The sequence below is a fragment of the Anopheles gambiae genome, chromosome 2 (genome assembly GCF_943734735.2).
Source record: "Anopheles gambiae chromosome 2, idAnoGambNW_F1_1, whole genome shotgun sequence".
NCBI classification, from domain to species: Eukaryota; Metazoa; Arthropoda; class Insecta; order Diptera; family Culicidae; genus Anopheles; species Anopheles gambiae.
The window spans coordinates 20,210,855-20,234,919 of NC_064601.1; the positions used below are offsets into that span (position 1 = coordinate 20,210,855).

The 24,065-nt window shown below is 43.6% G+C and overlaps 1 protein-coding gene across 8 annotated transcripts; it reads right to left on the minus strand.

The window, feature by feature from the left end:
• Positions 1-848: 848 nt before the first annotated feature.
• LOC1273621 (brain tumor protein) lies at positions 849-23,931 on the minus strand. Of its 8 annotated transcripts, none has more exons than XM_061650783.1 (7): positions 23,787-23,931; positions 16,726-17,184; positions 15,862-16,446; positions 13,614-15,767; positions 13,318-13,481; positions 12,980-13,212; positions 849-12,870 (listed from the first exon to the last, which is right to left on the minus strand). In XM_061650783.1, exons 3-7 carry the CDS (start codon positions 16,293-16,295, stop codon positions 12,766-12,768), a joined length of 3,090 nt encoding a protein of 1,029 aa, XP_061506767.1. In that variant the 5' UTR covers positions 16,296-16,446; positions 16,726-17,184; positions 23,787-23,931; the 3' UTR covers positions 849-12,765. The 8 variants fall into 8 exon arrangements, with proteins under 8 accessions (XP_061506767.1, XP_061506766.1, XP_061506769.1 ...); XM_061650782.1 differs by having other exon boundaries at positions 15,862-16,449; XM_061650785.1 differs by lacking the exon at positions 23,787-23,931 and adding an exon at positions 22,959-23,731.
• Positions 23,932-24,065: the final 134 nt, after the last annotated feature.

Here is a 24,065-nt window from a genome sequence, read left to right on the forward strand (position 1 = left end):
ATTTGTTTATGCCCAATGAAGCCACTGTGTGGGCTATCATTGATTGATCCTTCCAAAAATGTTGCTACTTTGTGCCGAATTGAAGAATTCGGGGGTGTACTGCATATATCAAATGGTGTCAATCAGAAAGCACTGTGGGAACGTAACGGCCATGCATGGGTCTACTATTTTGTGTTGTTCTTGCTTCCCCCATTCTTTCAGATTCCTCAATTTTCCACAGCACAAATATCTATACTATTTTGTTTTATATTAATTCTTTCCTGTTTCGCTTTCCGTTGATTATCGTGACTCCTAGTAATCGAATGGTAATGCATAAATGGATGTACCCCCAATGCAGAACAGTTGCCAGAAATAAACTTAGTTTCCAGTTTTTCTTCACTATTATTTCCCCGCTTTAACTTAACAGTTCGGACAAATCCTGCTCCACAGCTTACACAGACAGAGCTGAGTGGTTAGTATATTAGCAATCTTTTAGTAATTTTTCACTCCTTACTATTATGTAAAAAAAACTAAAGAAAAATCAAACCATAATACATTCTACTGGCTAAGGTCATCAAAAGGGATTAGGAAGACATCAAATGTGAGGAGATTTTTTGTTTTATTACTATCTTTTCTATAAAAATAATTCCTATCTTTCCAAAACCTTAAATAACGTGTGTGCTACCGATATGACGAGCTGGCCGTCGTCGCTTCAGAACGGTGACGGAACGGAAATCACAAAACACAATAAGGGAACCGCAACACAAAGAAAAAATCATAATAAAGCTGAAGCACACTGGACTGGGCACAAAAGAGAACCAAAAGACGCAATAAAGAAAACGAAAACGAAAACGATGAACAAACCCACATGATAAGGTAAATAAAACTGTAAAACTTTATTCATTCCTTTTGTAAATTCCTGCTTGTATAATTTGTATGTATATAATATATTTCTATATAAAATTTATGTACATTTTTTGTGTGTAAAAGCGAACAAAATATTAACACTAAACCGTGCAAAAGGCACTACATCAATAGTAAAATTATAGTAAAGTTTAACTTTTCCTCACTTAACACAATCCTAACTTGTTGTTTGGGTAAAGTATAAAATAAAATACAAAATTTCACAAAATCAAAAATCGCTATCTTTTTTCAAATGTATCTCCCCACCTCACTACAACTGCGCACGCACAAGACGCAATTTTTAGCAGCGTTGTCGTACGCCCGTTTTCGAAATGTGGTACACAGGTGAGGTGGTTTTCCATCATCACACACACGAACTATTTTGTTGTGTTTTTTTTTTCTTCTTTTTTGTATTTTTTTCTCTCTTTTCTATTATCATCACACACCAACGGGAGGCAAACGCCAAACATTAGAAAGGGGGAGAGGGGATGGGTGTTAAAATACTTTCAACGTGCGCCTAATAAGACTTAGCGTGAAATCGAAAGGCTGTCCAAATATTGCTAACTACAAAAACCGTAATGTAAGTATACTAACTGAACCTATGCCTAAAGCGAATGCGGTATCATGTCGTTCGTTAGAATGTTTCTCCGGGTGTTCTAAATATCTCGAAAATGGTTTGTTCTATGCTGCCCTACAGCCTTCCGCAATCTGTGCCAATTGTGGTGGTAAAGTGGTTTCACATATTGGGAAAACAATGGGCTACCCCCAGTCGGGTAGAGTAGTGATGGGCAAAACGGCTCCGAAGCCGAAGCCGGCTCCGACCGGCTCCAGGCAATTTCGGAGCCGGCTCCGGAGCCGGCTCCGCACCAACGGCTCCGGAGCCGGCTCCGCTCCGACGGCTCCGGAGCCGGCTCCGCTCCAACGGCTCCGGAACCGGCTCCGCACCAACGGCTCCGGAGACGGTTTTAACACAAAGGACCAAAAGAACTTTTTCAATGAAGTTTCAATCGAGGAAATCCGTAAATAACGGAGTACGTCATGTTTAAAAGAATTTATCAAAAAAATATCGATTAGTGTTGAATATTGTTAAGAAAGACGAGACTAACGAATGCTACACAACGTCATGCATGTCAATACTGCAATCGTACCGTGTGTTAGCTTCCACACGTGCGAGAATATATATTCATTTTTCAGTACGCTATCATACAATGATGTCTCTATTGAACCGTTAGTGCGGAGCCGTTGGTCCGGAGCCGTGGGTGCGGAGTCGGCTCCGGAGCCGTCGGAGCAGAGCCGGCTCCGGAGCCGTTGGTGCGGAGCCGGCTCCGGAGCCGTTGGTGTGGAGCCGTTGCTGCGGAGCCGGCTCCGGAGCCGTTGGTGCGGAGGCGGCTCCGGAGCCGTCGGAGCGGAGCCGGCTCCGGAGCCGTTGGTGCGGAGCCGGCTCCGGGAAAAAGTTGGAGCCGGCTCCCGAGCCGTTAGTCCGGAGCCGGCTCCGGAGCTGTTGGTGCGCTCCGAAACGCCCATCACTAGGGTAGAGTATAGCAAGCAGCTCACACTCAACCGAATGCTGGCCCTGACACTGCAGCAGTACATACACTTTGAAACAGAGTTAATAAAAACGGAATGTCAGAAAAGACATATTTCCGCGGAAAAAGGATGGTCTGGGTCGGGTGTTATCGAAATGAATGGAAATGGCAGCTGCATTGTCTGCAGGAGGGTCTTTCATTACATTTCGGCATGAACTAAATTACCCGCAACCACATTGGACCAGTATCAGAAGAAGCTGTTAAACCGTTGAATAGCTACCCTGAACGGTTATTATTAACCACGGCACTAATGTACGCACAGAAAAGGGGGAAAATAAAACAAATACTCAAACATCTGCTGCTGCTGCATGGCACATTTTAATTTCATCTACCTTTCTTCTGCTCAACGATTGCTATGCTATGACTACTCGCACTCTTACTCTCCCCTCTATATCTCTCTTTTTCCATATTTCCCACAGATTTGCCGGTACAGAGGAGGGACTTGCCTTGGTTTGGGTAAGATTAATAATACGCTTCCCTCCCTCTCCGCCCAATATATCTTCCTGCTATAAGTAGTGGTGCTGTCCATAACGCTAAATATGAAAACTATTAGGCAAGAGATGGTTTTGACTATTACTGGTATATGGTGCGTGCGTGCGCCGCTGCCGCTGCATTAAATATTTGACTCTGAGTAAAATAAGATAAATTTTTCATGCCATTTTGCATCCCCCCGAATGAAGCATCCCTGCTACTGCTGCTGCTGCTGCTGGACACACTTTACTAGAGCATCGATTCCTAATGTTTTTTTGGATCGATCGTGTAATAAGTGTTGGAAATATTCTCTAAATGCTCTGATGGTATATCCACATTTATCCACACGAATGGCTGAGCTTGTGTGATGTTATTGTACGGCGTAGAGAGATAAGAGTAGCCCTTTTTGGTTTACCATCATCCTATTACTTTCTGTCTCTCAGCCAAGCTTGGTGGCTTAGCTCTGCTTTTGTATACATAAGAAGTACATTATAAAATTCGTATTAACACGGTATAGTAGGCATGTAAATAGCTTTTTTTTTCATTCAATAAAACACCACACCATCCAACGTCTGTTGTTTTTGTTGTTGTTGTGACTTTTAATAGTTGTACAACCCCGCGAAACAGCAACTTTGAAATGAACTCTCGCAGATCTGCTCTTCCTTTCGTTTATTATTTTCCCTTCTTGTTTTTTTTTCACCTTTCGTTCTTTACTTTCCTCATCTGCGTTATTTGGGTCCTCCCCTATTACTTGCTTTACTTTGTATGGGGATTTAAACGGTTCATCATATATATATTATTGTATTTTGGAGAAACGCAGAATGAGAATCTGAAGAATACATCATTAGAATTGATTTAAATATTTGTCTACTATTCTTGTTTCATATAAATATTTCATACGTGTGCTTAGTAAGTAGAGTAAGTTCTATGTTATTTTAGATTTTGTACATGCTTCCACTGTACTGAGTGCAGATTTTCTGTTTTTTTTTTTTTCATTTAGAACAGGATGTGGTGAGGGAAGGGGGGAGGAGGTTTTAATGCATGTAGAAGATGTGAAGAAGATCGTTAGTAAGATGTTACACAACAGGTGTGATTGCATTGTTTCTAAATCCGATAGCTCTGATACGGTACTTTTCACTCGAAGAAGAAAGGTAGCACGATTCGTTCCATCAAATACACTCGCGCTTAAGATAATGTACGAGAGGCTCTGTTCTCCTCTTTCCTTCCCCCTCTGTCCCATCCGCTCCCAATGTGATCGAATCGTACCCATTCAATGTCAGTTAAAATTGTATAATCGTGAGCATTTTATAATTGCATTGTGATTTATATTATTATCAAATTGATCTCAAATATTATTGTGAACATTGGGTTTTTTTTTGCATTTAGATCCGTACGCTTGTTTTCGGTTTCCCATTCTTATCAGGTTGATTCTTTTGCAGCTTTTGCCTGGCTACTGATGGCCTGTCTGGCTGGTCTCCTCCAATCAGGACGATTACTTTTCGATAAGGAGTATATATTTATATGTAACGCAAGTGTATGTATGTATATATTCTTTAATGCATACACACAATAATATCGAACTACAAAAATAGAAAATTCTGCAGACTCGCTGTTGGATTTAATGTTAAAGCTAGAACTGTACTTTACAAATTGTATGTGTATTTTCATTCATATACATGTATAGTAGTAGTAGGACTCCCTGGATTTAAGATTTATTTCGACATACTTCAATCTTCTTCTTCTTTTTTTATGCTATTATTTTGCTTGAAAAGGTGTGTGTGTGAATTCATAGTGTAAAGGTTTTTAGTTATGTCTAAAAAGATTGCATTCAGTTCCGAACTATACGTTCCTTTTGAATTGTATAAGGAATATGAGAAAAATTATTGAAACACGGTGCCGGACCATGGTTAAATTTCTTTGTCGCGCGCGTGCAGAGCATGTACTGCTGGTATTACTTGCATACAATTTGCATTCGATATACGTGGACTAATCGAAGAATTAAAAGTGATTGGATATTAGTGTTACAAGAATTTGTTCGTAAAAGTTGGTGAGTATGATAGACAGTGCGCGCAGGTAGGAAGGAAACAACATGTTGGAGTACTACTATTCAGAATTCATCTTGCCAATCAAAATCGTCCTACAGTTTGCTGGCAGTTGTGCAGTGCATTACTTTCTGTTGTTTTAATTTATTCTCACTAAAACCCAACCAACTATAATCTTGACTCTCTTTTTTTTACTTGTAACAAACAAATACATTTTCGACTCAAAGGAATCAAAGGAGCTGGTTTTGGAGCTCGTAAGATGTTGTAGAACTCATGCGCGACCTCATTGACGAAACGCTATTGTCCGGTTGTTTCTTTTTTCTTTTTTTCAACAAAATGCCCCGTGTATAACTATAATTTCATATACACATGTATGTATGTGTTCGGTTTAAGATCATTTGGTGACATCAGCCAACGTCTTGTATTATGCGAACATGGGAGGAAAGTATGTCCTGAACAGTTTGACCTAAAATGTTCATTAAATATAGATACAAAATGTGTGATTTTAAAAGGCTTCTCTGCTTCGTTAAAAAGGGTGTGCACAATCAAATTCGCGGTGTAGGTTATAGGTTTGCTCGATTTCTTTTAGTGTACAAAAATAAAATTTAGTATATTCGCCGATTACCTTTATTCTTGATTTTGCATCACCCTTGCATATTATATATACCCTATATATATATGTGTAATGTAAATACGTAAAAAAGCTTAATATCTACTTGCGACAAAATTGGTTCAAACAAGAAACATTTCTACAACCATCGATAGGTTTTCCTTGCTTTGTTCGCCCCCTTCTTTTTCTTTTTTCTTCCTCACAACAAAAATATTACGTGATGGAACAGTAATAAAACCTAATGTTTTTCGACCATTGTCGTTCGTCTCGCTACTTTTACGGACGTTTCCTGTTTTGTGTGCAAAGAGTTTTGTTACCTCATGTTTTATATCTCAAAGTATATTATGTACGTCTCTATACGCTAATTTCATTGTAATATTCTTTTTTGTTCATAGAACGCTTTTCCTCGTGAAACGCAAAACGGCTATGCAGTAAACGAAAGTAATCATTCCAAAAGGAATTTTAACACATTAAAATAGTTCGTTTTCCCCCCTACTGATGGCACTATGTTGCATGATTATTTATATTTTCTAACAGGTTAAGTTAGTCTCTATTTTTTATTCTGCTTAAAACACTGCACTGTTGCATACATACTTCAGGAGGATGTTACTAATCGGATCTTTCCGCCAACTGGCAGATTCAAAAATATTCCATTATGTGCTGTTGTTGTTCTTTTATCAACCTACAATCCTACCCCCGTGAGCCATTCTGAGCAAGTTCAATGACCGAACGGAAAAAATACATATTTAGTTTAGACTGAAAGAGGTAAGTAACTCCAATCAACTGCCCATAATTAGGCGATTCTTTTGTTGCGGATTGTTTTTCTTCTAAAATTGACTTTATACAATGGATTTTGTAGCGTTGATATGTGTTCATGCCTGTTTTATACACCTGTGTTCCATTCTATGTATGAAACTGTTCAGACGGTATGGAATTATGCAAGAAAGAAAAAATAATGTTTAGTACTTTTGCTTCATAGTACTTCTTTTCTTTTGTTAGGATAATTATGCAGAACCAGAAACGAAGGTGCTTAGGAATTAGGTGTCGCTCTTCGTAGTGTATAACATTGCTTTCGGAGTTTCGTTACTTTTTAAATAACTTTTGACAAGCTCTCATCGCAAATAGATCTTTTGCAAAAGGGGTGTGTTGTAATTATGATTTCTCATTATACATTTTCTGGTTTGGCAATGTTCATATATTGCAAATAAATGATTGACTTTTTCTTTGCTACTGTCATAAAATTAAGTCAAAACAAAATTCTTCCCTAACCATATAAGAAAACACACAAAAAAAACATTGTGTTACAAAAACTGTAAACAAATTTTATCATCTAGTCACAAACCTAACAAGGAAGTCAATCGTGCAATTTCTAGTCTAATTAAATAAAACAAACAAGGCTAAGCGTAACTAAAAAGTAAAAGCGTATCAAATTTCAGCTTTTATTTGTGCCGTAAAACCTACACTAAAACTATAAATATGCTGGCAAAAATTGCTAAGGAACTGCTTTCGTACTGCAGAGTGTGTTCGGCTTGGTGTGTAGAATCGTTTGGCGGGTCATAAAAGTGCCGAAGGAAGTATCATTCGGACAGCAGTGCAAGATGGTATTGTGACTGTGTTAACTAAAATGAATCTACACGAAAAATTCAATCCAGCCCGGGGCAACATAGCTCTTTCCAGCAGATGTAAGTTTACTTCGAGATGTTACAGTATCTACCACCAGTGAACGATTACGCAGCCCGATTGATTTATTGATTTGAGAAGGAACTTTTAATGTTTTAGTTCTAGTATCCGTGGGATGCGAACGTTGAGATAACTGTACTTGATTATGAATTTATTCGTCTATTATCATATTGGTTTTATTTCTTTCCTGCCATCCTATACCTTCCTTCGTTTTTGCTTTACTAATTTGGACTTGATGTGGTAGACGTTTAAAAAAATCTCACATATCTTGTTTTTTTTTCATCTCTTTTTCGTGTTTAAAGGTACGCCAAACATTACAGCTCTGCAAACGATACATGCGGACACGCGCATGTATCTGTTGATTTTAGCGAAACTAAATAAAATATCTTACTGCCATTTGATAGTATAGGGTAAATGTACCAATAGTGGTACAATTTGTAGTGGTACCGATGTGTTTTAATGGATTTAAAGTGTCAGGAAGGACAATTTCTGAATATTTTAACACATACCAATTGGAATATGTTTTATCTACGCAATCGCAACTATTTTTATCATGAAATACATCAAATTTACGAAAAAATACATATTTTTGTGACTGCTTCGTTGTACCTATAATGGTGGTATGGTTCCTATAGTCGTCGTATTGTGTTCCTATAGTGGTGGTAAACAAAGATGCATCAAAAACGGTGTATAAAATCAATGAAACTTAGTTTTGAAGCTGTTTGCGTATGAATAGCACAGATTACTGCCATAATATTGGTTTCTTGCGTGATTTGATCGTAACAAAATGTATAAATTTGATCAATGAAACTATTGACAAAAGTACTGCATCACACCTGTCGTCAACCTACACCCGGAAGAGTGTGCTTGATTTGAAGTCATTTTTTTATTCAGCCAATTTTGGCCTGTTTTTGGTAAATTACCTACATAAAACTCATTTCTGTTGATTATTTTAGTGAAAACAATACGACATGTCAAAAATATCCTCGAAAAAATCTAAAACGACCTGTTTTCATTGATTTTATAACTATAACCACTATAGGAACATGCCTGTGTTGTGTACCTATAATGGCACTATGGTAAAAAACACTTAAAAATGCATAAATATGGTCAAAAGGCAAATAATTTTAGTAAAACAGTAACATTTCATAACAGTTATGTTGAAAAACTAGTAATTGCGTGGTTATATGGTCATTTAGAACGTTAACAGAAATATGAGTTTCGTTATGAAATACTAAGGATTTTGGAAAAATGTTGACACATTTCACAAAATAATGGATTTTTCGGTCACTAAGTAACGGAATGGCCCCATTTAACTTTTAAAACCTTTGTAAAAGGCTAAAGAACATTTTACACTAACTTAAATAACTTAATTACTTGTGATTTGCCGTATGAACCGCATTTTAGTGCAATACCACCACTATTGGTACTACCACCACTATAGGTACATTTACCCTAGTACGGTACTGGTTGTATATTTTCCGATTGCATTCTACGTACAGCATACCCTTCTAATTGATAAGAAGGGGCTGTTTTCCTCATTCGCCTCGTTTTGCGCACTCTAAAATCGTTGCAATATTACTATTCATAGATGTATAAATGTAAAATTTAAGGCAAAAAATATTTTGTTTCAATTATAAAATATTTTGCTTTGGATTAGATTTCTCTCTACCTTGTGAAACGGTATTTTTTTCCATTTCATATAACATTCCTTCTGTTAAACGCTTGCAATCTAGGTATATATATATAGTTTTTTTTGTATATTTTTGTATTGTTTCTTCAAAGTGAAAAATGCTGTTCTAGATTTGTAACGGAAGCATTCTTTTTTGGCTAGCTATAATTTATGACGACAATCAAATTCCTCTACTCACAAGTACGCACACCGTAGCCACAAACGTTTGTCTTTTGAAGGATGTATAAATTTTAACCAAGCGTAAAAAATATCATTCATCCAAAAACACTGCAAATGCACACAAATGAATGACGCGATAAATATCAAATATGTCTAGTGGATTAACATAAAAAGAGCTCAGAACCAGTAACTCGCCACACTCCATAAACTACGCATATAAAATTATTGAGACCCCTCCTCTGCTTCAACTGCACAAGGGTTAAACAATATTAATAAATCATGCCCCATAATTTGCTATAGTGATTCCCTTCCAATTATTATAATTCACGAACCGCATTTGTAGATGAACCTGATTTGATAAACTATAAAAAATATGGCATTCAAATATTGCTTTCCAATATCGCTCGGATGTTCGGGGTGAGGGGAAGAGATACTCGTTTCATTTGCAGCATTGAACACAAAAAATACCTTCTTCGAGATTCTATTGTGAGAACACAAAAGCAAACACATATATGTATCTAAACAAAAATGCACTTTAAAATGAACGAGATTCACATGAAAAATAAAATAACTTCTTTTTGTTAAGAAACATTCTTTGTCTTTTAGTGATTTATGAAATGTGTGCCCAAATCATTAATTAAGCGTTAGCCCCTACTTTGACTTCTTTAAACATTCTTCCGGGAATATTTATATTGCGTGCCGTATATTTCCGCGTGTTTTAGCATCGTCGTACGACTTTACAACAAGCCCGTCACAGTAAACCAATAGGTCATAGCTGTTCCAAGTCCACGATCGACTTATACGAAAGAAGAGAAATAAACATCTTCAGATAATTTACATTCCGGAGTTCTTGCATGACCAACCGCGGTTATAGTTAGGAGTACAAAATACGGTGTCAATCGATTGATTGCCATCCCGATTGTTTCCCTACAATTGTTTTTCGATTGTTTTTTCTACTAGTATAACATGTAAAAAATGAAACAAAAAAACATTGCACAATTAAAGACCAAACGAACGCAGCACAATCAATCGATCTGCGGCACAAACATTAGGCTCAAAACAGGTATGTTAACATGAATTGAATTTTGTTGAGTCAACTTTGAGACTAGCAATATATTTTTGTCGCTCCAGCTACACGGTTCGTTCTACATACGGATATATACGGCACGTTGTAAAATCCCACGTAATGATCACATAGCATTAACGTAAGCCAATACATCTTACGCCCAATTCAAATGTTTCGGGTGAAGCTATAATTAGAAAGAAATAAACGTTTTAACCATAACTTAAACTAATTTTTATCCCAAGAAAAACCGATTAGGATTAAAAAGGAACCGACTGTTGTTCTTAATAATGGTACAGCATAAAATTATTGAGCTTTGCGATTTTCAACGAACACAGATATACATATTAAAAAAAACAATTACGGTTGGAAACAAAAAATATAAATAAATACTGCTAACCATTTCAAATTCAAAGGATAAGAAATTATAAAGCTTTACAAACAAATTTAGTCTCGCTTCGGTTTGTTGGTGGGAGAAAATCTATCCAATAAGAAAAATACATTGTTTACTGGTGGACTGTTTCAACGATCAAAAAAGCTCCAGTGCGAGAAATCGCAAAGTCACATTTTCAAAAATTACGGAACTACGAAAAAAAATCACAAAGCATTGTCTTTCTGCATCAATTAAAACCCCGACAGGTAAAAAAAATCCCGTTAACACGGGTGCCACTAAAAAGTGATACTATAAAACTACCTTAGCGACGATAAAAGTCTCTCGCTGTGTCTTAAACAATAAGCTAATAAAAGAATATTTAAAATAGGATAAAAAACGTGGAACATGATTTTAGGAAGTAGTGAACAAACCCCTACTAACAACACATAACCCCACAAACCTAAATAGTAAATGTTCGTAAGAGGAGGAGCGGCGCGGTGCAGTTACAAATCATTTACGTTCCTTCTTAGTTGCTACTGTTTTTACATCCACGTCAACCACTTTGTAGTGCATGCAGCAGTGCGCGTAACCTTCCTACAAAAACGTTCGGTTAATGGAAAAAATGGTATTGCTGTTAGGACTTTCGATCAAGTGTATAAACATGCTAGCGTTTCACTTTCCGTTCCCTCTCTCACTTTTTCACTCTTTTGTTGGCTAGCTCTTTTTTTCATAGGGTAATATTTCTAATTCTCGATTCAAAAAATATATGTATGTATATGTATATATATATATATGTATTGATCATAACGCATTCCCACATTCCCTAGTTTTACCATTTAGGAAAGTGCGAGTTTCGACACAGAAAATACGCTCTTTTAATGTTTCTTTAATGTTGTTCACCCCAATGGGCTCCTTGCAGGACCATGCAGGATGCGATAATGCAACGGCCAATACATATTTTTTTGTGAAATGGTAGACACACCTTGCACATTTACAACCTCCAACTATTCGGAAGCTTCGTGTCTTAGCTTGCCTTTTGGTGACGCATTCGCAAGAACATTTTTCATTCGATCGCGTTTGAGAACATATCTTGCCATTGCGACTGTACTTGGCGTGTTGTTGTAGATCAAACGCTGTGCCATATTTCGATACTATTTACAGTGAATGCTACTTAATGTTTGGACTCTCTTTCAAAAGTTGTGTTACTTTTGTACTGCCGTCGTAAATAGATGTAGAGATACTTTCCAGCGCAATAAATGCGAAATATTGTTGTGTTTGCTACGAATAATGCACGCTCGTTGTGTATGAAGGTTCGCCGATGGTGCACTATTTACGACCTACGCGTTATATAATCCTCTCTTGCTAAACATGCTTCACCACTGTAAATATATTATAGTTCAGGCGCTTTTTCAATCTTAGGAAACCCCACAGTACGTTCTTGTTTTGACGAAAATAAAACTACTAAAACTGTATGCCTTCACTCCTTGCTACCAATGTCTCACTAAGGTTATGCAAACACATTAAAAACAGAGATCATGTATTGTTGTTTGTTGTCATCTTCAGAGAATAAATATTGCTTAACATAAACAAACGGGGATTACAGATTTGCGAACGTTACTTACGAAGAATACAAACAATTATAATAATGATAATCTTTGTTCTACAAAAATTAAATAATATCATTCATCCGTCTCTCTCAAATAAAATGAAGCCTTCTCACATGCCTTGCCGTGCGCATTTGGAGGGTTTAGAGCTCGGGGAAGGTTGATAATTAATTGCAAATGGCGAATCAGTCGCCAAACGAATAATAAACGTACAGACTAAGCAGTATCATGACATAAAACCCATGTCACGAAAGCTCGATTAATAACGATTCCCCCACCGTTTTCCTATGGCCATCAGAGTTTTGTTTTTTGTGTTTTTTTCTTCTTCTTTTGTTTCTGTGAAGAATCCCATTATTGCTGCTGGTGTAGCGATCGCCGAATTGCTTCACTGGATGATGGACGCATTCAAACACGCGTTGGTAGGCATGGCGTGGAATGGTGAATGTCATAAATAAACCATAGGATAGATGAATATGATACTCACGGCCCGTGGGAAGCGAGGGATGGGGGATTTAACGTGCACTAGGATCAACGTTGTTAGAAGAGAATGTGTGCCGGATGGCTCAGTAATTAGGTTTCAGTATTCGTGCCCCCGCTATTGATCACTGAATGTAGAGCGTATTCAGTACCAGGACATGATGATTATTTTTCGCTAAAGTTACCACATATCCCTCGGAGGTAATTTTAAGACCGCAGCATCGTGACACCTGGGAATGGAAAAAAGAGAAAAAGTACAATTCAACATAAATTGTCAGCAGTAGCGATAGCTGCGGAACCCAGCAAACCCGCCACCCGGATCATTCCGGCTAACCATACCTTGACATAGGGACATTCGAACTCAGACTGCAGTTGCCCATCCTTCGAATAGCACGCGACGTGGAAGCGATTGCCGTGCGAATCGCCAATCAGCACGTCTCCAGCATCGGATATATCGATACCATTCGGGAAGCAGGTAATCTTCTCACTGCCGATACGATACTTGAACGTACCTTCTTCGGAGAATACGGCCACGCAATGTCCCTTGAAATCACACACGAAGAAATCGGTGCCTAGAAGAATGTGACAATGTTACCCGATTAGTTTTCCAGCGTCAGGGCACTGCTATGCGCGGCCCGAAATAAACTGACATGAGCCTACAAGCAGCCCAAACCTACCATTAATAGCTATGTCGGATGGTTCGCGCATAAAGTCGCTGCAATCAAACCAATGGATGAGATTGCCATCCTCACAAATGATGAACACGGTCGGCGAGACGCTGTCCACTGCTACGATTAACCCCTTGTTTGTAACGGCCAACCCAGCAACGATATCGATGTATCTAAAGCGAGGACAACAAGAAAGCTGTAATTAGCCACCAGCCGTCAGCGGTGCTGAGAAACACCCAGATCTTTCCCCTTCCGCCAAAATGGTGTCCCCGCGGCCCAAACCCCCTCCGTATTTGTTAGCCCACCTGATGGCGATCTTCTTGATGAAATGGCCGTTCTTGGAAAAGATTTGCATCCGCGAGCGCTCGTTGCCCCGATCGCACACGACAAACTTGGCACTGGTGCGCATCACTGCCACCTTGCGCGGGTAAAACAGTTGACCCTCCTCCTTGCCCGGTACGCCGAACGAAAACTTGAATGTTCCGTTCTTTTCGAATATCTCGATGCGATGATTGTTCGTATCGGCCACCACGATTTCCTCGTCCACACCGAGACAGAAACCGTGCGGCGAGTTGAACTGGCCCTTCGTTTGCCCGAGCGAGCCGAACTTGGTCCGAATCTGCATCGGCGTGGCCTTCGTACGCCCATTCACACACATCGATGGCTGGAAGCGGCTCATGGCCATATCGCTACCAGCCCCATTCATTCCTGGTCCATCTATGTTTGGCATGTTCGGTGGAACGGGCAGGATAGGAGATGTCGAGCCCGGCAGCACGCCGGGGAAATCGCTCATCATCGGTACACTGTCCAGGCTCGGGTGGGCCGAAAGCATCGCACCGTTGCTCATGTCCTGGCCGCCCATCGAGTACTTCGCGAGCGCCTGGATCGCGTGCTGGTTGCCGGAGATCAGGTCGGCCAGCGTAAAGTTGGGCGTGGCCCCACCGGCCGGCCCGGTGGTAGGGTTGCTGTTCACCACCGGCACAATCGAATCGGTCAGATCGTTCGACGCCGTCTCGCCGGCCAGATTTGCCAGCCGGTGAAGATTATACTCGGCGATGCTGGACAGCCCGGGCAGGGTGGTGGCGGGACCGGTACCGACGACCACGCCCGGCGACGGTGTGCCGGCACTCAGCGCATTGGGCGGGCCGGCAATGTTGGCCGCACCGGTCGCCGGTTCCGGGGTCAGCACGTTCGGCAGCATGTACGTGGTGCCGAGCGTCGAAATGTCGCCGTCGAAGGACGATTGCATCGACGTTGGCAGCGAGATCGGACTGCTCGCCGTTACCGACGCGGTCAGCGGACCCTGGCTAAGCCCGCAGCCACCGTTCACCGGCTGGTGGTGCGCATCGGCCACCATGATCGGCACGCCCGGGAGCGTGGGCGAGGGGGTCGTTTCGTTCACGCTGACCGGCAGCGACGATTCGGTGCGGAACTTGCCGAACAGTTCCGGCACGAGCTGCTCGAACTTCTCGTAGTTGCTCTGGAACTCGATCGAGAAGCTGACATCCACCTTCGGCGCGGTGACCATGACCTGGTTCAGCTGGGCGCATATCATGCTCTTCATGCTCAGCATTTCCGGCCCGTTCGCTTGATCCACCACCTTGCGGGCGTACTTGGCAGCGACCTCGATTTTCTCCACCGATTTCGCCACGTTGTCGTACAGGTCCATGATTTTCAGCTCGCGCTCGGAGTGCAGCTTTTCCAGATTTTTCAGCGCATTCTCCCGGCACTGCTCCAGCACCGCTTTGCAGCTCTGGTACGACTCGTTGATGAGGCCGCGCGCCGTCTCGTACTGGCTCTGCAGGTCGTGCAGGGACGATTCCAGCTTGCTCGTCGCCTGATTGCAGTACTCGATCTTCGACTTTGCCTCGCGCATCGAACACTCCAGCTCCTGGCGCATCGGCTTCTCGGCGTCGCTGATGATGTGGTAGTTATGTTCGCTACCTTTATGATCGCCGATCAAACACTCATTGCACACCGGCGTCTGACAGTTGAAGCAGTAGTACTTCAGATTTTCCATCGAGTGCACCGGACAGTAGAGCGGCTTGTGAATGGCCACCTTCTCCGCCGATTTGCGCAGATCGGCCAGCTGCACCACCTTGTGGTCCTCGAAGCAGCGCATGTGCTGGTGCGCATACTCGCAGCTGGCGCACAGGAAGTTGGCACAGTCGTTGCAGCGGGAGATCGCCATCTCCTTGCTCTTGCACGAGGTGCACGCCAGCAGCGCCGGCTCGATGGTGGACAGATCGAGCACGTTGCTCAGAATGTAATCCTGATGCAGCCCGGCGGCACCCTTCGGACCGGTGGGAGTCGCCTGTTTGCAGATGGTGCAAACGATCGTGCCGCCATTCCCGCCATCGAGACCCTTGTCGCCGGCACCCTCCGCCAGCAGCTTGTCCAGGCAGCTTTCGCAGAACACGTGCAGGCAGGAGAGCACGCGGGGCGAAGTGAATTTATTCCTAAAACGAAATCAGTTCAGATAATTATTTGTTCATTATTTGTTTATTGCCGTCACCTTCGCTCACAGGTGAGCAATGCTTTCGGACAACTTACTTGCAAAGCGTGCAGTCCTGCTCCATCAAATCCGACAGGGAGCTGTTGTCGAGCTGAAAGTCACCGCCGGTGCTGCCATTCTCGCTCAGCGCACCATTGCCCACGTTCTCGAGCTCCAGCATGTCGTCCAGCTTGAACACCTCGGGAAACATGCCGCTGCTGGTGCTGCTACCGTTGCTGCACACGCTGCTGCTGCTGTTGTTCGGCGACGGTCCGCCCAACTTCGGCACGAGCTGATCCGCGCGCGGAGAGGCCGACAACACGGCACCGCTGGCTGGCGGCGCTTGCTGTAGGATCGCAACCGCGGCCGAGCTCGTGAGCGCCGTCGACGTGGCAGCCGCACTCGACACGGCCGGCAGGCAACCGGCGCCCGGCGTACGCTCCACAGCACCAGCGACCAGCTCCGGAGGGTCGGCCACCACCGACGCAACCATCGATTGAATCGTAGCCCCAACGGACGCGGACGCAGCGGTAACGGCCACTTCTCCGCCGACGATCGACGACGTCGATACGGTCGACGAACCACCGGACGATGAGGTCGTCGACGACACTAGCGAACTTCCGCCGCTGTTCGCACCGGATTTACTACTGGTCGAGAAAGAGTACATCTCAGCAAGCGTCATACTAGCGCGCGCCCGGCACACCACAGCCTACAGCCACCACCAATACCGTGTGTTACTGGTCCCACCGCAACCACCACCGAACTGTAATCACTGTGTCTGTGTCTGTGTCTGTGTCTGTGTGTGTGTATGTTTGTGTGTGTTTTTCCGGGACGGGTACTTCAATCGATCGAATACACGGGGCGATTACCGTCGTCCTCTGTAAGTCGAGACGCGCACGCTGACCGGCCGCAGGAAAACTTACTTGATGGTCCGGTAGCCGATTCGCTAGGCCGATAGCAGTGTTGCCTGGTGAGCTTCTCTCCGTGTACAGAAGCTTCCCGTGATACTCCGAAAAAAGGAAGAGTAAGGCGATGATGACACGTGATTCCCTCTTTCCCGTCGATTACTTTTTGCGCGATGATTTTACCGTTCAGGATATGCGTTCTTTTGGCTGCTGTTGCAATGGATGATGTTTTTTTTTCTTTGGTACAGTCAAAACTCAGTCCAACTGGTTACGCTTTGTCTGCATGTGCTACACACAAACACACATACACCAGATGAATGCTATGGTTGCTATAATCGAATATCCAGTTCCGTAGCTCGGATCGTGTGGCCGATTGCTTTATGTGTTGCAACGATACTGGTTCCAGTGGTTTCTGCTTCTTAGTAAAACGTTTAGGCCTGCTGTTTTGCTGTGGGTGTATGCAGTTCAGCCCAAAATCTGGTGCACAAAAAGGGGAAAAAATAAACAGTAAACATTAATCAATTGAAGTATGCACACGCAGCGATGTTATGTAATGATGTAATTCCTTTTTTGTTGTCCCTTTTGCTCCCCCCGAAACCAGCATATAATATTCAACACATTAAAACTAGTATCCGGTACATGCGATAGGGACGTATCGAAAAGGGCACAAGAACAGGACCGTTGTACAAGGACCTCCTCGCTCGATGACTCTCAAACCGCTCGTAGAATGATATCGAGCAATAAACCATCATTGTAGATTACGTAAATCGAATCTAAGTCTTGCTTAGCAACTTCCTGTAGGCGAATGAGGGGTTGCTTCTGGCAGCGGAAATAAACCCACCATCGAACGACCAGCAGCCTCATTTACATAAGCGCTAACGGGTCAAGCGGTGGAATGTTTTTGCTTGTCCCCCTCACTCCCATCGGTATATGATTGTCGTATCTTCTCTGCTGGTGGAGGAATTTTGGTCACAAAGGCAATAAAAAGCACAGCACTTACCGACCCCGCCCAACCGCAGAGTGCCCAATATTCCAACAATCGAAGCACTCCTGCGGAAAGAAAGGACCTCTCGAACGGAAAAATGTGCACCACGACAAACCAGTAACTCGACTCGAAATCTAAGCAACCGTATAACCGTTCGAGGATTTCGGTGCCACTACACGAGCTACACGTGCGCGGGTCGATTTTGGAATCGATCCGGACAGAATAGCAATCCATTGTTTTACCCCCTCCCCCATTCGCACGTGACCTTTATCCAATGCTGTGCAATTTCTAATGTCTTGTAATGTTCACCATCGGCAGGGCCAGTGTATTGAATAATAGCTTCATGAAATATAAATTACCCCACAGCCGAGCCATTTCGAATCATCTTCACAGGTAGCGTTTTTTTCGGCAAGGAACTGCAAGAATATCCGTTGCAGAATTAGCACTTTTATTACACACACACAGAAATGCTCTGCTGTCATGTAAGGTCTACTAGCCCGTTGTTACAATTCATCACAGTTCGCCATTTTTAATCTATTAAACACTCCAAAAATCAATTTAGAATAAAAAGCTGAAGTCCCATCAATGGAGTCCAAAATGGCGATCGACTGATTGAATGACACCGCGCACTCGGAAAAAGTCAAAAAGCAAAGACATGAAATAATCGCTTACAAAATGGACATTTCGTTCAGTTCAACGTGAATCCAACGCCCAAAATGTCTACTACACTCCCCTCCCCCCACTCTCTTACCTGTTCAGAACAATTCAACAAATTCTGTCTATACCACTAACCAAAAAATAGAGAACCGCGCAACAGTAAAGATTAAAAACTTGTCCAATGCAAGCGCAAAAAGGTTGAAAAGTAAAACACGTCCAGTCGGTACCAACGCTAGAAGTACAATGAGATGAAGCGGTAAATTTTCCAAATCACATCACCACTACCAACTCACACACATACACACCATGACAACCGCGGTGCACGGGTAGTGTGTGCTGGTGTGATCGAATGGTTCCCACTCGCTAAGTCGGATGACTGTGCGCCTCCATCTTGGGATATGGAGGGGAAATCAAAGCAGCTCAGCTTCAGTTACCATAGCAATAGATGAATGGTGATTATGAGGGTAGAATGATGGATTCATTTCTGGGGAAATGCTCGCGAATAAAATTTACATTCATCATTTTACATCAACATTTTGCATTGGTCTTTTAATGTTGACATTGTCAAGCCACGTTAGTAAGATTCTTTTTTTAGAAGTTAGTAGTAAATTTATATCCCACTATGAATTAGGTCGTTGAGCCAAACGGCGAGGTAGTAAAATGAGATAAAAAATGATCCTGGTTTTTTTTTTTGTAGTTACCCTTGCGATTAATTTGACAGTTCAATTAAACCCTATGGTATTTTTTTTTCATTAGCAAAAAGGTGAAAATTAATTATACAAATTCAGTAGATAGCAAGCGATTTGGTACGACTAGTGAGTTCAGATTAGTGATGTGCTCTCTGGAATGCACCCACGACTCCAATCTGACTCCGACTATTGTTAGCCCGATTCCGACTCCGTTCGTTTGGGTTGGAGTCGTCAGGGTCGGAGTCGCCCGGAATCGTTTGGAGTTGTCCGGAGTCATCCGAAGTCATCCGGAGACGTTTGGAATCGGAGTCCTCCGGAGTCATCCGGTGTCGACCGGAGTCGAAGTCTTTCAAAGTCCACCAGAGTCGATCGGAGTCGACCGGAATCGGAGTTGGGCGGAGTCAGACTATTCCTACTTCGAACTACTCCTACTTCGACTCCGAGCGACTCCTGACGACTCCAACTCCAGGCGACTCCGAAGGACTCTGGACGACTTCGGTTGACTCCGACTCCAATCGGCTCCAGACGACTCCGGGCGACTTTATACTACTCCGACTTCGAACAACTCCAAACGGCTCCGGACGCCTCCCGACGACTCCGGACGATTCAGGACGGCTCCAGATAATGCTGGGCGGATCTACCATCCGGAGTCGGATCCAAAATTATCGGAGTGGGATCGGAGTCAACTCCGGATTTTTGCCAACTTTACCCATCACTAGTTCAGACTGTATTTCCAATAAAAAAGTTTTTGTTTCTTTTTCCATCCACCAAACAACACCGCGTTGAGGTAAAACTACTCCCAAAATCATCACAATTCAATGATTTTTTGTTTCCAGTTTTGGTAGAATGATTTCCCGCCCTGTTCTTTTGGTGGCCCTACGGTATCCTACATCCCCAATGTTGAAAAATTGTTTACTAGGGAATACAATTCTACAACCTTCCACCGGCCGTAAGTGCACACTGCAAAAGGATTAGCGGATACGAGCCCGCAACTAGGGCGTGTGTATGTGCACACCACCACACACGGGATACAATTCCGTATCCCCACAACCGTAGTAAGCGTTGACGAAGAACGTTCCTGCACCAAACTGCTGTGGGGAAAAATTGCATAACACCACCCCACCACCACCATTCGAACCGTGCGGCGCTGCCAAAGTGGAAGAGCCACACAACCCACAACGTTACATCGCGCGAGACGACGGCCTTTCTCTTTATCTCTCTCTCTCTTTTTATCACACCCACACACACACACACACGCACGAAGTAAGCAAAGGTAAAGGTTACAACTGGAGAAAATTTTGTGCAAACACACCCTAAACGGGACGAGTCTTTCATAAGACAATAAATGTCCTTTTTGCAGCATCCTTTTTCCACTACTTCCACTGTTCGTGCACAGAAAAGTTTAGAGACATTTTTACACTACAGCAGAGGAAGGCACACTGTTTGAGAGACGCATCGCGATCTACCTCCTATTGCTATTGCACAATAAAAAAGACAGCACATTGGTCGGTGGCAATCGATATTTTCTTTCGCACTTTTTGCCATCAAAAACACTTTCTGCTGTATGGATTACATAAATGAACATTGGTGGGCTCCTTGCGGTCCCTTGGGCTCGTACCCCGCACACACTGTCCAGTTACACTTTCACGGTGGTTTGTTTTAACAAAGTTTATCACTTTTAGTGTGTTTTTAAGCTCGCACATCTCGTATTGCACCCGTAGCACTTCCAAACAGTCCACCGTTAATTAGTAGTAGTCCTTTGGCTGATTCACTTGTCCACAATCTTCAAAAACCCCCAAACGTGGTAGGCTCTGGTTCCCGCAGGATCACTACCAACAGCAACAAAAAGTCGGTCAAGAAACAACATCCACGTACCACCACCAGCACCAACACCACACCACGGTTGTTGTAGGACGATGATGACGACGACGACGGTCCGTCTGCTGCTGCTGCTGCTGATCCTAGTGGCTGCTGCCGTGTGAGTTAGCAACTATAGGCGGATAGGGCAGAAACAGCGTCTACCTAGACCTACCCGTCGTATGCTGCTGTGTGTGCGTATTTGGTACCCTATATTACGTCGTGTTCTCCCTTCGTGTTCGCGAGAACGTGTTCCGGAGAGCACACACACGGAGAGCGAGAAACCGCTCTATTCTGCGTCGTCGTCGTTGCATGTAAACATACATGCGGTGCATGCAACGCATCTCCCTTTCCCGGCTGACAGCGGCATTCGGGTGTAAGGGGTGTGTGAGTGAATTGCATTGAATTACAGAATGAATCGCGCGTGTTTTTCTGCGATGCGAGAGCGATTTTGAAGATGCTCCGATTTGCTCCAAAATAGCAAAGAGACAGAGAGAATGAGAGAGCAAAGGTTCCACCGAGCACGCCAGAGAACAGGTAAACGTTTCCGACCAGCCAAAACGTTTCGGAATGGTCGCACATACTGCTGCCCCTGTGGTGGAGCAGGGCATCATTTCGTCTCAACCAGGGGGCCAGCTGAGAAGGGGCACGCGGGCAAAGGCAGCCGCCCCATTTGCGTGCTAATCCGCCCTGCTGGTGTGCTGTGGCTGCATGTTTTTTGTCTTTCTTTAGCAACGATAAAACGGGCGAAAAACAGGGAAAGAAGTTCACCGCGAGCTATATCTCGGCACAGCCAACGTGATAGTTTAATGGGATGTGTGAATTGACGCACAGTGGTGTGCAAAAAAAGGGCCCCTTACCAACGACACCACACTTGAGGGGAGAGTGTGCCGTCCTTGAAGGTTGTACGAGAGGAAGGAAAAAGAAGCACCACGCGCCAAACCCCTCCAAATCGTGGCCGGTGAAGCGAAAAAAAAATCATAGCATTTAATTGCTTCACACCACCATCACTGTGAAATGTCAAGCAACGTGGTTTAAAAAAAAGACACTAATTAAACTCTGTCTCTTCCACATGCGCACACACACACACACAGTCAGGAGGAACACGTACAGGGAGAACATACGAGATTTGGTCGAGCATTTTTTTTTCTCCTATCGGGGAACGGGCCAGAACTATTTTTAAATCAGCGTGCCATTTTAAAATGCGGTCTCCGCTTCTCCCAGTACACCGGGAAGGGCAAGCGAACGGTGAAAACAAAATTGGACTATTTCCTTCTTTCCACCTCCATCTTCCTAATCCCACTCGCTCCACACTTGCGGTGTGGCACCGTGTGCGGCTTTGTTTTGTAATCAGATTTTGAAGGATCTGTCTCCAATAGAACAGTAGGCCTGGCTTAGCAGAATCAACGAAACCGAAACATAACCTTACTTTGGAAGGAAAAGCAAAGAACTTGCGCAATCTGCCAATGCTTTTTTTGTGTCCCACGGTTACAGTACATTCCGAACCACGTTGGGAGATGTAGCGTGCATAAAACATGGAACATTCGTTTCCAAACCTATTATTACACGTGTGTACGTGTGAATGATCGGTGGGTCAGCAAATGTTCCGAACGGCATACAGTACAGCATGGTCTCACCATCGTACAAATACCGCATGGTCGCGTTTTATGCTGCTGCACGCGTATTGGTTACAGCCTGCTTGTACATTCCCTTTTCACTTATCCTTCCGCAGCAGATTCGCGCGCGCATTACTAAAATCACGCTCATTATTGCTCGCATACCACTATCGTTCACCTTTTTTTGTGTTCGCAACAGACACACACTCACACACACACGGGCGCAAACACGCGGAGAAGTGCGCACACTGTCAATGAGGCACACGGTTCGGACAAACGCACCACAGCATCACCATCATCATTGCTCATTAGCCCGATTGAGTTAGAATAGCACCATTCGCAAAACACACACACACATACCAGCGCACAGACAGACACTTTTGCGAACGTCACACCTTTCTTCTTGGTCTCTCTCCCCCTCCCCCCCCGTCCTAGGGTTTTTCGTACCTTCTAACACTCTTTCGGCAGGCACGCGCGCGTGCGACGTAAACTAGCGTGCGTGTGTCGGCACGGCCGGGGAGAAAGGTGTGTGCAGCGAATATTACTGCGACAGTTTAAAGCGTTTGATGAGAGAAGGACTGTTGCCGTCGCGAAACGGGGATATATCTTTTTCACTCTACGCCACACAACAAAAAAAGAGCTAGCAAAGGGACGAAAACGCATGGCGCTCCGTTTGCGCAGCATAAAAAAAACAGGGGCGCGCTACGTCGCGGCTAGAAGATTAAATCGATAGCAAATTTTTATGGGGAGGTGGGGGGAAAGCTACCACCTTTTCTGCCAACCCCTTCACGTACTCAGACACACGCACTCACACACACACACATTGTTCTGTTCTGACTAGCGTAGTTAGGAAAAAGCACACACCACAGATCAATCATTCTCGGCTGAAAATCACAGTCGGCACTGTGTGAAGGTGCAACACAAATTCGCACATAGCGTAGAGGCCTGAAAAATGTCCCCCGTCCAGCAGAACTTTACACTTCCGGTCGGACCCGCTGGCGTGATTGGGATGTATGTGCACACAAGGTGAAGCTGTGATTTGTTTTCCCCTCTACCGTCTAGCACGCTCGGCTGGGAATTGGTGTGGGGAGGAAAACTCGACTCGATTGCATCACCGCTGGGGCCTGTAGCAGTTCCCGTGCTCCACCACACTATTCCACACTTCACCAGCAGCACTTACTACCAACCTGCAGAACTGTTCCGGCAAAATAGGCACAGCTTTTGCTGGGCCCGTGAAATTGTGCAAAAAAAAAAATGTGCGGAACACCAATTTACCTGCATCCTGTAGTTGCGGTGAAAAAATCCCGACCGTGTAAAATCTCGACCTCCTGTGTCACCCTGCTTGCCCAGCGATGTGCTTCGGCGCACTCGTACATCGGTGCAGGTTGGGGCAGACCGTCGCCTTGTGACGTTTCGCGACATTTGACGTTTAGCCGTTTGTGCGCCGTTCGCGATTTGAAGCCGTTCAAGAGCTGTTTCATAATGTAAACATACCTATTAAAAAGTGTTACATCTTTCTTTATCCATTTTGTATCAAAGGAACGTACTGAGTAC

Coding starts and splice junctions, on each gene's coding strand:
- LOC1273621 (XM_061650778.1), bottom strand. CDS start 16,484: ATGACGCTTGCTGAGATGTACTCTTTCTCGACCAGTAGTAAATCCGGT. Junction 15,768..15,861: donor CAGGACTGCACGCTTTGCAA/GTAAGTTGTCCG, acceptor ATTTCGTTTTAG/GAATAAATTCACTTCGCCCC. Junction 13,213..13,317: donor ATCCGACATAGCTATTAATG/GTAGGTTTGGGC, acceptor ACATTCTTCTAG/GCACCGATTTCTTCGTGTGT.